General features: G+C 44.6%; 1 protein-coding gene across 1 annotated transcript; it reads right to left on the reverse strand.

Annotated features, from left to right (window-relative positions):
- Positions 1–5,394: 5,394 nt before the first annotated feature.
- On the reverse strand, positions 5,395–8,425 carry OTUD1 (OTU deubiquitinase 1). The gene has a single exon (XM_004757674.3). The coding sequence runs from the start codon at positions 8,052–8,054 to the stop codon at positions 6,606–6,608; it is 1,449 nt and encodes a 482-aa protein (XP_004757731.2). The 5' UTR covers positions 8,055–8,425; the 3' UTR covers positions 5,395–6,605.
- Positions 8,426–11,813: the final 3,388 nt, after the last annotated feature.

Here is an 11,813-nt window from a genome sequence, read left to right on the forward strand (position 1 = left end):
CACTTCTGAGCAGCACTGACTTCCGCCAACAGCCACTATCAATGCTGTGGAGAGGTAATGAAAAATCTGTCAGAGGAAATGACTGTATATTGAAAAGTTCAACACACATCTTCAATCTCTCTTCTAATTCCGTCCTAGAATTCTGTAGACTATGCAGTGATTGAAGTTTCTGTTTCAGGTATCTACTGTTTATTGAGATAGGAGCGTTGTTTAGATTTTAAGTAAAAAGATCTGTTAACTCCCCCTAGGTCTGGCACTTTTCAGCAAGATGACAAAGACAGTGAAGTGACAGCTAAGAACTTCCTCACGATGTTCTCCCACTTCTTCATTCCTATTACATCACCACGACAGGTCAAATTTCACTGTAAGAAACAAAAGGTAAGAATGTCTCCTGTTGGTCCTTAGAACTGAAGGCTTTATTTGAGTTTATTTTACAAATTGGCTGCACAGGTGTTACACGACCCACTGGTATAAATTTCCTTTACAATTACCTACTTTACACACCACCCTTTTGTACCTTGATAAGCTACGAAATACAAGCACGGAGTCTACATTTACCCAGTGGAGACATAATGCACATTCATTATGGGAGTATACAGGAGGAGTTCAAAAGACAGAAGTCACGTTTCTACTAGACCTGTCTATGTGTACTGGAATTTGGAGTCTTCGATGAAGAACTGATGCTTCGATGACCTCATAATTAGCCCATCTTGGTGAACCAGAAAACTAAATAGGAAAAGCAAAAGGCAGGCACTGGCAGGTACCTACTAAAAAGGATTATGTATGGCCCAGAGGAAGCGCAAAGTATTAGCCAGGCAGTGGCAAGTCAAGCACAGTTTTGAGGACTGATAGATAACCTCCCGCTGTCTTGTTTTTAATGCAGCACTGCATACATACAGAAGTCCCTTAATTGGACAAACTCACCATTTCCAGGATACCACCACAGAATGCAAAAAAGACAAAGATGAAAGCAAAAAAAAAAAAAAAAGAAAGAAAAGAAAAGCTGTCTCGTTGACCAAAAACGAAAGCTTATACACGTTCCTCATAGCAGAGCATCCTAGTCTCAAATTAGAAACCCATTTCCTACGATCTTAGAGTCAATTCTGACAAGCACGCTTGTTGGTGTTTCAGACAACCTAGGAAATCATGATGGGCTGTAGGGAGGAGACAGGAAAAGAATAAAACACAAAGAGAACAGTCCTAGCGCTCTGAGGTCCTTTAAACTACAAAGCAATCTGCCAAGGCTTCCGGGCCATCCAGCCAGGCCATCGCGAAAGCCCTCAGTCATTAAAGGGAGATTAAACTATATTTAATTATTTTACAAAGGCAAATCAGTGCACCATAGATTGCTTCTTAAAAGAATTTTATCAAAAGCAGTTTTGTTTTATCTTTTACACATAAATGGACTGTTCAATTAGAAAACTCACTTATGAAAACCAGGCTAGCTAGGGTTTTATGTGATGACAGTGAACTCTCTCTCTGACCTCTCCTCGTAGAATAACTGTCGCTGACCTAATTTACAGCATGAGGTAATAACACTGCCTCTTTTCCCCCAATAGCTCTGTTTGGATCTGATTTGCGGGCCTTGTCCACGCCCCACTGACCAATGGCGTAAGCCTGCTGCCCGTGCTGTTGGAACACAACAGTCCTAAGCTTGCTTGAAATCAGTCCAGCATTTCCTTCCCAACCGGGCTGGAGAAAGGAAACAGCAGAACCAGGAATTTCTGCAGACTGGACTTGAGGTAGGTGCAACCCCTAAAGTCAGAGCAAGTCCCTTCAGGCGAAGCAACACTTTTACTGTCACTTCAGGTTAATGGAAGTTCGATTTTTAAATAATGTTTCTTGGTTTAGTTCTCAAGATGTTTGGAAGACGACACAAAGAATCAAATTCAACTTTTGGGTTTCAAATCTGTTTTTTTCATTACAGACTTTACTGCCTCTCTGTAACACTACTTCTCTTTAAAATGCTTGGAATTACTTTGTCAGTGGTAATTCCCAGTAATTGTCAACTCCAGTTATTTTTATTTGATTTCACATCCACCAAATAAGTATTTCCCAAAGCTCACTATTTCCTTCAAGTCATTCGTTGTTCATTCAACAAGTATGTACTGAGTGTTTATTCCGCTAGTTATTGGGTTGGAACTAGGGGATCCAACAGGGAACATAATATATAGTTCATGTGTACTGTACTTAGTATATTTAGGGAATGAAACTGAATTAAATGCCATCCAGTTTTTTGGTGCCTCTTTGAGATGGTTATAGACACTCCCGGAATGTCAAAATAGTAGTAAGGTCTGGACTAAAGATTTCATGTGACAAACAAGTGTTAAGTGTGAACACGTTACACATTTGAAATATACACTTGAATTTACCAGTATGTTTACCAGCATATTAAATTATCAAATGTCCAAAGGTTTTAATCTATTTTTATTCTGTAATGCTTTTCCTCCATATGAGCACACTGAATACCATGGTAACATTCTAAGAGCTCAACTTTCTCACCTTTTAGAAAAAGAGGGGAAACAAAATAAGTTTTAATGAAGCAGTGTGATTAGCTCAAGATCCATTTTTTAAAAAATACAGAAGTACGAAGAAAACACTGCAGCATAAGGACTATTTACCCAAGCTGAGGCTAACCAATTCTGATGTTCAAGGAATCCTAAGGCATCTCCCCTCCTCTACAGAATATGATATCTGAAGAAAGCCTTTCCACCTAATGAAAATTTTAGCATATAAAACACATGGACTACAAGTTTAAAAAAATGTAATTAAAAGAATCACATGTAAAAAAAAAAAAAATCATAAGTACATATCCTTCTGGGCCTCATCAGTAGGTTTACTGCTTAGTCCAATTAAACATGAAAATGAGTACATTTTCTTATTTTAGAGAAATATGAGTGGAAAGTGAACTAAAGGGTCAGGAAACTAGGTTTTTGCCATTTAATTTTTAAAAATGAAACAGTTGTTGGGGTGCCTGGGTGGCTCAGTGGGTTGAGCCGCTGCCTTCGGCTCAGGTCATGATCTCAGGGTCCTGGGATCGAGTCCCACATCGGGCTCTCTGCTCAGCGGAGAGCCTGCTTCCCTCTCTCTCTCTCTGCCTGCCTCTCCATCTACATGTGATTTCTCTCTGTCAAATAAATAGATGAAATCTTTAAAAAAAAAAAAAAAAAAAAAAAAAAAAAAAAAAAAAAAGAAAAAGAGGGGAAACAAAATAAGTTTTAATGAAGCAGTGTGATTAGCTCAAGATCCATTTTTTAAAAAATACAGAAGTACGAAGAAAACACTGCAGCATAAGGACTATTTACCCAAGCTGAGGCTAACCAATTCTGATGTTCAAGGAATCCTAAGGCATCTCCCCTCCTCTACAGAATATGATATCTGAAGAAAGCCTTTCCACCTAATGAAAATTTTAGCATATAAAACACATGGACTACAAGTTTAAAAAAATGTAATTAAAAGAATCACATGTAAAAAAAAAAAAATCATAAGTACATATCCTTCTGGGCCTCATCAGTAGGTTTACTGCTTAGTCCAATTAAACATGAAAATGAGTACATTTTCTTATTTTAGAGAAATATGAGTGGAAAGTGAACTAAAGGGTCAGGAAACTAGGTTTTTGCCATTTAATTTTTAAAAATGAAACAGTTGTTGGGGTGCCTGGGTGGCTCAGTTGGTTGGACGACTGCCTTTGGCTCAGGTCATGATCCTGGAGTCCCAGGATCGAGTCCCGTATCAGGCTCCCAGCTCCATGGGGAGTCTGCTTCTCCCTCTGACCTTCTCCTCGCTCATGTTCTCTCTCACTGTCTCTCTCTCAAATAAATAAATAAAATCTTAAAAAAAAAAAAAAAGAAACAGTTGTTTTAAAAAAAAATCACGCTAATAGTGGTTTGTATCAGTTTTTATCCATGGACCACCTTAGTAAAACTTTCAAGTTAATAGTGTGATTTTCACACTAATTTCCCTGAAACCACAGTTGGATTGACTTAGAGATTTTTATCCTCCTCCCTCATACTTTCTGGGGAAGGGAATACACTAAAGAGACTTTAGCTCACAGCCATCAGGTGTTTGCTTCATACAGTTTTGAGCCTCTTGGCTGCTATAAAGAGTATCTGAAGGAAGAAACTGTTTAGTAAAATCTGTTTGCTAAAAGAAGTTAAGAGTCAACCACATTTCCAGCTCTTCACCTGCTCATCTTCAGTGATCCAGGACTGCTGCTATACATAAAGCTGGTGCTGTAGTAGAGAATACATACTGAGCCTAAGGGAGTGGCCAATACTGTATTTCTCTTCAAAAAACCAAGCCATAGAAAGAGGACATTAAGACATAAAAACCTCTTAGGCAAGACAACTAAAAAAACATGCTGCCATGCAGTACCACCTTAGGATTCATTACATTTTTTTAAACATACCACCCTTGAGAATCTAAATCAAGGACTTGGGATTCTAATTCGAAAATGAAACAGAACCCAGAATTTGTTTCTTCAAAACAGCAATGAACTTCTAGATGGCTTTTTGGGAAATTCTATCTAATTGGTCTATCCATTTGTGTTAAGTTTTAAGCATGCCCAAATTTTATACATGTCTAAATAAAGAAGGAAAGCAGCATATTTAGACAGGTAATTCAAATAAAATAATTTCTTTCCCAAGTTAATCAGTGAACCCATGAAGTAAACCTCTTCTTACCCCCAAAAAAGAGATGCATGATTAGCTAACATCTAAAAGAAATTCACTAATTAACATTTAAAGCAAATTGTCCTGATAACTAATGGCATTCTTGCAAAAATGTGGTTAAAGGATGAACTCAAGTTCAAATGTGTCTATAACCATGAAATATAAACATATGAACTATCAACTGTAAAGTAAAACATCCGAACTAGCTGTTTTTATTCTACAATAAACAAGATACTCAGATTATGTCTACAGGTGTACTTACCCACTAAATCCATTAACACATCTCAAAATTAAGAGATTCACATGGTCTCAAGATGCCAGACTGGATAAAAATTACAACAACACTGTTTTGGTCACCCTCTGAAACATTTAAATCTGTGCTGAGAGTAAGTGAAACACAAAACTATGATACTTAAACGCTGTGCTGGTTAACACAATCTTGCATCTCTCTGTTTATTAGCGACGGTACTCTAGTTTTAAACAGGAATTAGCATTGGAAATAAGGAGAGCAATGTCCTGAGTTACTCCTTTGAAGTATAGTTAACTAAGACTTATCCTTTGAAATTACTAATGATTATCCTACCCTGTTCATGTGAGAACTTAAGAAATCCCCCTCAGAATTCCATGACATCTTTACACATGAAATAAAAATGGATACACGTAAGAGATGCTCCTACAAATGTCACTTCTTAATTGAAAAACCACCTTGGCCAAAGAGACATTGTAGAAGTAAAATTACGCATTTTATTCATTCATTCCATCAGCTGAGAATCGCTCTATTGTACAAATACAGTATTGTACAAAAAAATCACAAAATGTTACAAAATAAAAAAGTACAAACTGCAGTATTTAATAAATATGACTAGTAGTTAAAGTGGAAATGAGATAGATTTTAGGTTGAGAACATTGTTTGACCCAGCAAACCATACAAGATTTGTTTACAGACATTTTTATTTGTACATAATACAGGGCAATCCTATTTTGCCTTTTGAAAGAATTTAAAAGGAATAAAATATTAAGACAGTATTCTCCTGCTATAGAACAACTGCCAAGGTTGATTTGAGCATTTATGCTAGTTTTTTAAAATCTTAGTTGAATACAAGCAGCAGGAGGCTTATCTTGTCACAAAGTTAAAATCCTTTTATAACAAAATGACAAATATAAATAAAAACAATTCAGAGCACCAGACAATCTACTCTAAATGCCAACCAAAGTACAGAATAGTCATCACACTGCCATCTGCAAATATCAGACTCATTCAAGTAAGACCTGGTACTATCCCTTAAAGAAAATTCTTCCCACAACCTTCCCTTAAATATTTCTCTTTAAAAGGTTGACCATTTCTAGAAAAATAATGATTTCCAAAACAAACCTGTTTTTCATTAAAATGGAATGGGCCAATCATCTGGTAACACAAATGCATCAATATCCATTTGAAATAATTATCTAAGGATCATAAAATCCAAATCGAACATAAAATAACTACTAAATCACAAAGTCTGTCCAAAGGAATAAACTTCATATAAAGCACTTCTCTGGATTTATGCTGGAAAGCTGTTTGTCAAAATGGAACACGTCATAGATGAAGTTACACCAATTTTTAAAAATGTTGTGCAAAAATACATTTTTATAGAAAACAGATTACCAGGAATGAACAAATTTACACCGTGAGAAACTAGCTTGCAAATTAAGTAGTGCCAACTTTATACAGCAAATTATAAATAGCAGTAGGATCACCCAAAGCCATCATGAAACATCATTTAGGTGCCCAGCAACCTTCAGCTCTGAGGAGAAAACATTCAAAAAAATGATTAAGGCATTACACCTATGGTAAATCTACTAGAAGTTTGAAAGTGCTATTACCCTGATTAGAGTTCATAATTCTCCCAACACATTATGTATGCAATTCTCCCAGGGTGTACGTTTTCAGACACTTCAAGAGCATGCATTTTGTTCAATATACATTTTGGAGAGGGATATGGCCATGGATTTGGCAAGTTCTTCATCGCGTTTTCTTTGCACTTGAGTCTGTTTGCACCAATTGTCATACTCTGGGTTGGGGTAGGAGTGATCAAACACCGCATCGTAATGTCCATTACTGAGCCAACTGAGCCAAATACTAGGCCTTAGGGAATCCTCTGGGCCCAAATAGTGAATCATGGTAGATACCGTAGGGCTCTCCAACCTCCCTCCAGTAGTTAAATGTATATTCACATTCAGCATCTGCCCCATGGCCAGCAATTCCGGGTACCCGGCCCACGCCCCGTCTTGAGCAGCATTGATGATAAACTCCCCCACGTCGCCCTCAATCAGGGGGCTAAAGTGGTCGAGATGATCGGCAATGTAATGCACCGTCTGCTCCCTCAGCTCCCGGTGCAGGCTCTGGTCTCCGTACACCGTCTTGCTGACCGCGCGGTAGAGGCAGTTGCCGTCGGGAATGATGTGAAATCGGTACTTATTCCTCTGTCGCAGATACTTGTCCTGCCTCTCCACCTCCGCCAGGTACAGGGCCAGTTTCTCGTCTCTGGGATCCGACCTGGAGACGATCACTGCCTCGGCAGCGGCGCTCGGGACCGCCTCGCCGCTCCGCGCCGGGGGCGCCTCCGCCTCCGGGTCCGGCCGCCGTGCTTCGTCCGCGCCGGAAGGGTCGCTGCGGTCGCCCACCTTCTCCCAGCCCCGGAGGCTCCTCTCCGCCGGGTGCTCCTCGCCCCACGGCCCGAGGCTGGGCTCCGGGCTCCCCGGGGGCGGCGCGGGGCCTCGGTGCTTGGCGGCGGCCAGGGCCTGGCGGTGCTCGCTCAGTCGGAAGTTTCTGTCGGGACCCTCCCGGGCCGCGTCCGGACCCGCGGGCTCGGGGCAGTCGGGCCTCAGCAGCTCCTCCAGGAGCCAGGCGGAGGAGCCCCGGCGCGGCGGGACGGGGGCGCCCGGCGCCGGGGCCAGCAGGAGGCAGCGGCCGCGCTGAGCGGCGGGGGCCGCGGCGCCGGGCTCGGGCCCGTGCAGCAGGAGCCGGTCGGCGCCCAGGGCCCGCACGGTGATCTGCGCCGTGGACGTGTAGTGCGGCGGCAGCGGCGGCTTGCAGGACCCGCCGGGAGGGCCGGCAGCGGCCGAGGCGGGGGCGGCGGCCCCGGACACCATCTCGAAGCAGGAGGAGAAGGCGGGCATCTTGGCGGCGGGGGCGGCGGCGGCTTCTCGGGGCTCGGCGGCCGCGGCAGGCTGGCACTCACCGGTCTCGGGCTCTGGCTCGCCGCTGGTGGGTCCCGGGGGCTGCAGAGAGACCTTGAAGGGGGCGGCGGCGGCGGCGGCGGCGGCTGGGGGAGCGGAGGCTGCGGCCGTGGGACCCGGTCCCCCGGCTGGGTAGTGGGTGCAGACGCTGCTGTAGAGCTGCATGTCCCTGCCCGCCGCTCCGGCCCCTTATAGGCGCGGCGAGCCCGGGTGAGGGGGACACACCCTCCGGGCCCGGCGGAGGGGGCAGGCCGGGCGCGATGACCCAGTGCCCCTAGAATAGAAATGACCGAAGGGCCACCGGCCGCCGGCGCGTCAAGAGCCGCAAATAGCGCCCGGGTCCCCGCCAAATTCCTGCTGCGCCACAACGCGCGGTGGGGGCGGGGAGGGGACGCGCGCTCGACCCCTGCCGGCGCGCTCGGCCCGCAGACTCGGGGCGCCGCGCCCGCTGCCGCTGCTCCGACCGCGGCGGCCGCTGGGGACTCTCGGAGAAAGCCGCCCGCCCCGCTGGAGCGCGTCCCGCCGGCGAGAAGCAGTGCAGGGCGCGCGGAGGGGCCGGGAGGCGGGGCCGCGGTTGTTTACCTCAGGCAGCGCGGCCGCGTCACGTGGGCCCGCTGGAATGTGCGGCTCGTCGCGGCGCCCCATTCAACAGCGCGGGCTCGCCCCGCCCCCCCGGCCCACGCCCCGCCCCCCCGGCCCGTTCGGCGGACGTCACGGGCGTGGCCCGCGGCGCTGGGAGCGAAACGGGCGCGCTGGTGGGGCCCCGGCGGGAGATCGCTGCGGCGCGGCAGCCAGCGCGGTTAAGGCGGTTCTAGAAGCTGCGGGTGGGGAGGCGGCGGCCGTCCCGCGCTTTCCGCTCTGAGCCGCGGGTTACGGCGCTGCGCCATTCTGCGCTGCTGCTGCGCTGGGGGTGGGATGGGCACTGCCCGGGGAAGCTAAGCCGCTTTGACAGCGTGCATTCCGGAGGAAGCTTCCGGGTTCGCTATGGACGACGGAGCGCTGCCTTAAAACCTGCATGCCCTCTGCAGGGCCATGGCCCCACCGCCGACTTTTGATTTCAGTTCTTTGGATTAAAATGTTAAAATAGCGTGACGCCTCGCGTCCTCACCAAGACCTTGCTACCCTACTCAACCGAAAGCAACTTTTCTGCACCCCTGTCCCGTGTCGACTAGCGAACGCATGACTTGGGCGAAGGAAGCCTAGCAAACAGCCTTTCGAAACACCAAATGCTTAACCACATCGGGTCTTTGGAAGATTGGTGTAGCCGCTAACCATAGGTCAGAGTCAGATGCTGCTCCTCGAGACCGAGTAGAATACTGAAAAGAGTTAAGCCCCACTGTGTTTGTGTTAGTTGTACCCTCTCTGTAAAGGAAAAAGTATTCATAGGATGAACCATGTACTGATATTATAGAAGCGGGCAGCTTTTGCTGTATTCTGAGTTTTAACCACAGGCCCTAAACGTTCAAATTGAACCTGGCAGCTATCCCACCGTTTTAAGAAATGGGGAAATAGCTGTAAGCTACGGTGTGGAAGCACTCCCCTTCACACACACACACAACCTTTCGTTGACGTGTAAAGTCCTTGAAATGAAAATACTTTGTCCTGTTTGCTGTTTGGGTGACATCCCCTAGCACTGTACCTGGCGTAGAGTTAAAGCTAATATTTTACTGAATGAAGTAATTAACGGAGAATGAGTTCCCAAGGGCTTTCAGTCTGCAGAAACCAGAATTGGGATCCCAGTCTCCTGACGCTGGCCACCTGGCCATGGCTTTTAATTTGCCATGGCAGAGGTGGGGCATCCGTGACAGGCAGGATCCCAGCATTTAGCCTTTTGCTTAGGTCATTCCAACCTGTTCCTTAAATCATTAAGGAGGAAATACAAACTTCTGGTGACTACCCAGCTGGGATCTAGTAGTCCCCCTGGCTATCTAGAAAAGGGAGATTACTTCGATTTCATTATTGCTTTTGAGGGAGGATCTGTTATTCTGTGTCCTAAACACTACACTGAGGTCGGCCTTTAGCCTTTCAGTAGCTGGTTGTTCTAAAACAGAAGACAGGACAATTAATAAAATACATCTCAAATAATATTTACTAAGTACCCGTTATGTGCCTAGTAGAGCTAGTATAACAGGAACCTGGAGGGAGATAAGGAAACTTCCATTTAAATCCTAAAGCAAGATGCATTTTAACAGGTTGTGGTAAACAGGAAAAATGTACCAAATTAGGAACAGAAGGATATAAACAAAAATATGAAAATACAAAATTTTAACATACATGAAGGCTCTTTTTTCCCCCATTTTATCTTGCGGGATTGGGGGGAGGGTGTGGTGGGCTGTCCAAGACTGCATATTCACGATGGAATCTGTGTCCACTCTATATCTCAATCTGGAAAGTCTTCCCCTGGGGGAAATGATACCTAAGGGAGGTCAAAGCCAGAATGATTTCCAGTCTTAGAAATGGCAGTTGTTTTTTGCCCTAGAGAGTCCAGAGAAGGCAACTCCTTGCAAGTGCTAGCAAAGCATGAGGGTAGGAAAGAGAAGGACAAATCCAATTCCTTGATACTCCATCTGAAAAGAATTCCTGATGATTCCATCCTGGAAGATCATCTGCCTAGCATATTTTGGTGTTGTGAAGAAAATTGGCAGAAGTTTAGGAAAATAGGATTCTAAACCAAAATTACAGAATAGGCAAGAAAAACAGGAAATTTTAGCAACTACCAACCAAAGGATAGTAACCAGACAAGCAATAACGGACTCCACGATCAGTGAGGACTCTGAGATTCTCTCTCCCTCGCTCCCATCCTCCCCCCATCCTTCCCCTTGCATGCTCTTGCTCTCTCTAAAATAAACAAGTAAATAAATAAATAAATAAGTAAATACATAAATGACTAAGTAAGTAAAATCTTAAGAAAAAAAACCTTACTCTAAAGTTATAGACATGGGGTGTCTGAGTGGCTCAGTGGGTTAAAGCCTCTGCCTTCGGCTCAGGTCATGATCTCAGGGTCCTGGGATCGAGCCCCGCTTCGGGCTCAGCGGGGAGTCTGCTTCCCCCTTTCTCTCTCTGCCTGCCTCTCTGCCTACTTGTGATCTCTCTCTGTGTGTGTCAAATAAATAAATAAAATCTTTAAAAATAAATACATAAATAAAGCAATGGCCATCAAAACCATGTGGTACTGGCATAGAGATCAGTGGAATAGAGTCCGGAAATAAAATCTATGTTTATGGTCAACTGATTTTGCAGGGGGCCGAGACTAATCAGTGGGAGAAAGAATAGTCTTTTCAGCTAATGGTGCTGAGACCACTGGATATCTGCATGCAAAGCAAGGAAGCTGGACCCTTACCTCACAACATATACAAAAGTTAATTCAAACTGGATGAAATGTAAGAGCTAAAACTATCAAATCCTTAGATGAAACTAGGAAATCCGGGGTGCCTGGGTGGCTCAGTGGGTTAAAGCCTCTGCTTCAGCTCAGGTCATGATCTCAGGGTCCTGGGATCAAGCCCCGCATCAGCGGAGAGCCTGCTTCCTCCCCCCTCTCTCTCTCTCTCTCTGCCTACTTGTGATCTTTGTCTGTCAAATAAATAAATAAAATCTTTTTTAAAAAATTGGGAAATCCCAGGACCCTTGGATCGGGGGAGGAGGGTGGTGATTTGTTAGATGTGACACCAAAAGCACAAATGACAAAAGAAAAAATAAATTGGATTTCATCAAAACTAAAAGCTTTGTGCTTCAGAGGATGCCCCAGGGAAAGTGAAAAAACAAAGTGAAGAGTGAGAGAGTATATTTACAAATCATGTATCTGACAAGGCACTTCGTATGTAAATGATATGTAAAGAAGTCTTGGAATTCAGTAATTAAAAGACAACCCAGTTCTTATATAGTCAAATATTTTTTTAAAAAGATTTATTTATTTGTCAGAGAGAG

The sequence above is a fragment of the Mustela putorius genome, unplaced genomic scaffold (assembly GCF_011764305.1).
Source record: "Mustela putorius furo isolate JIRA1106 unplaced genomic scaffold, ASM1176430v1.1 tig00000827_pilon_pilon_pilon, whole genome shotgun sequence".
In the NCBI taxonomy this organism is placed as follows: domain Eukaryota; kingdom Metazoa; phylum Chordata; class Mammalia; order Carnivora; family Mustelidae; genus Mustela; species Mustela putorius.

Coding starts and splice junctions, on each gene's coding strand:
- OTUD1 (XM_004757674.3), bottom strand. CDS start 8,054: ATGCAGCTCTACAGCAGCGTCTGCACCCACTACCCAGCCGGGGGACCG.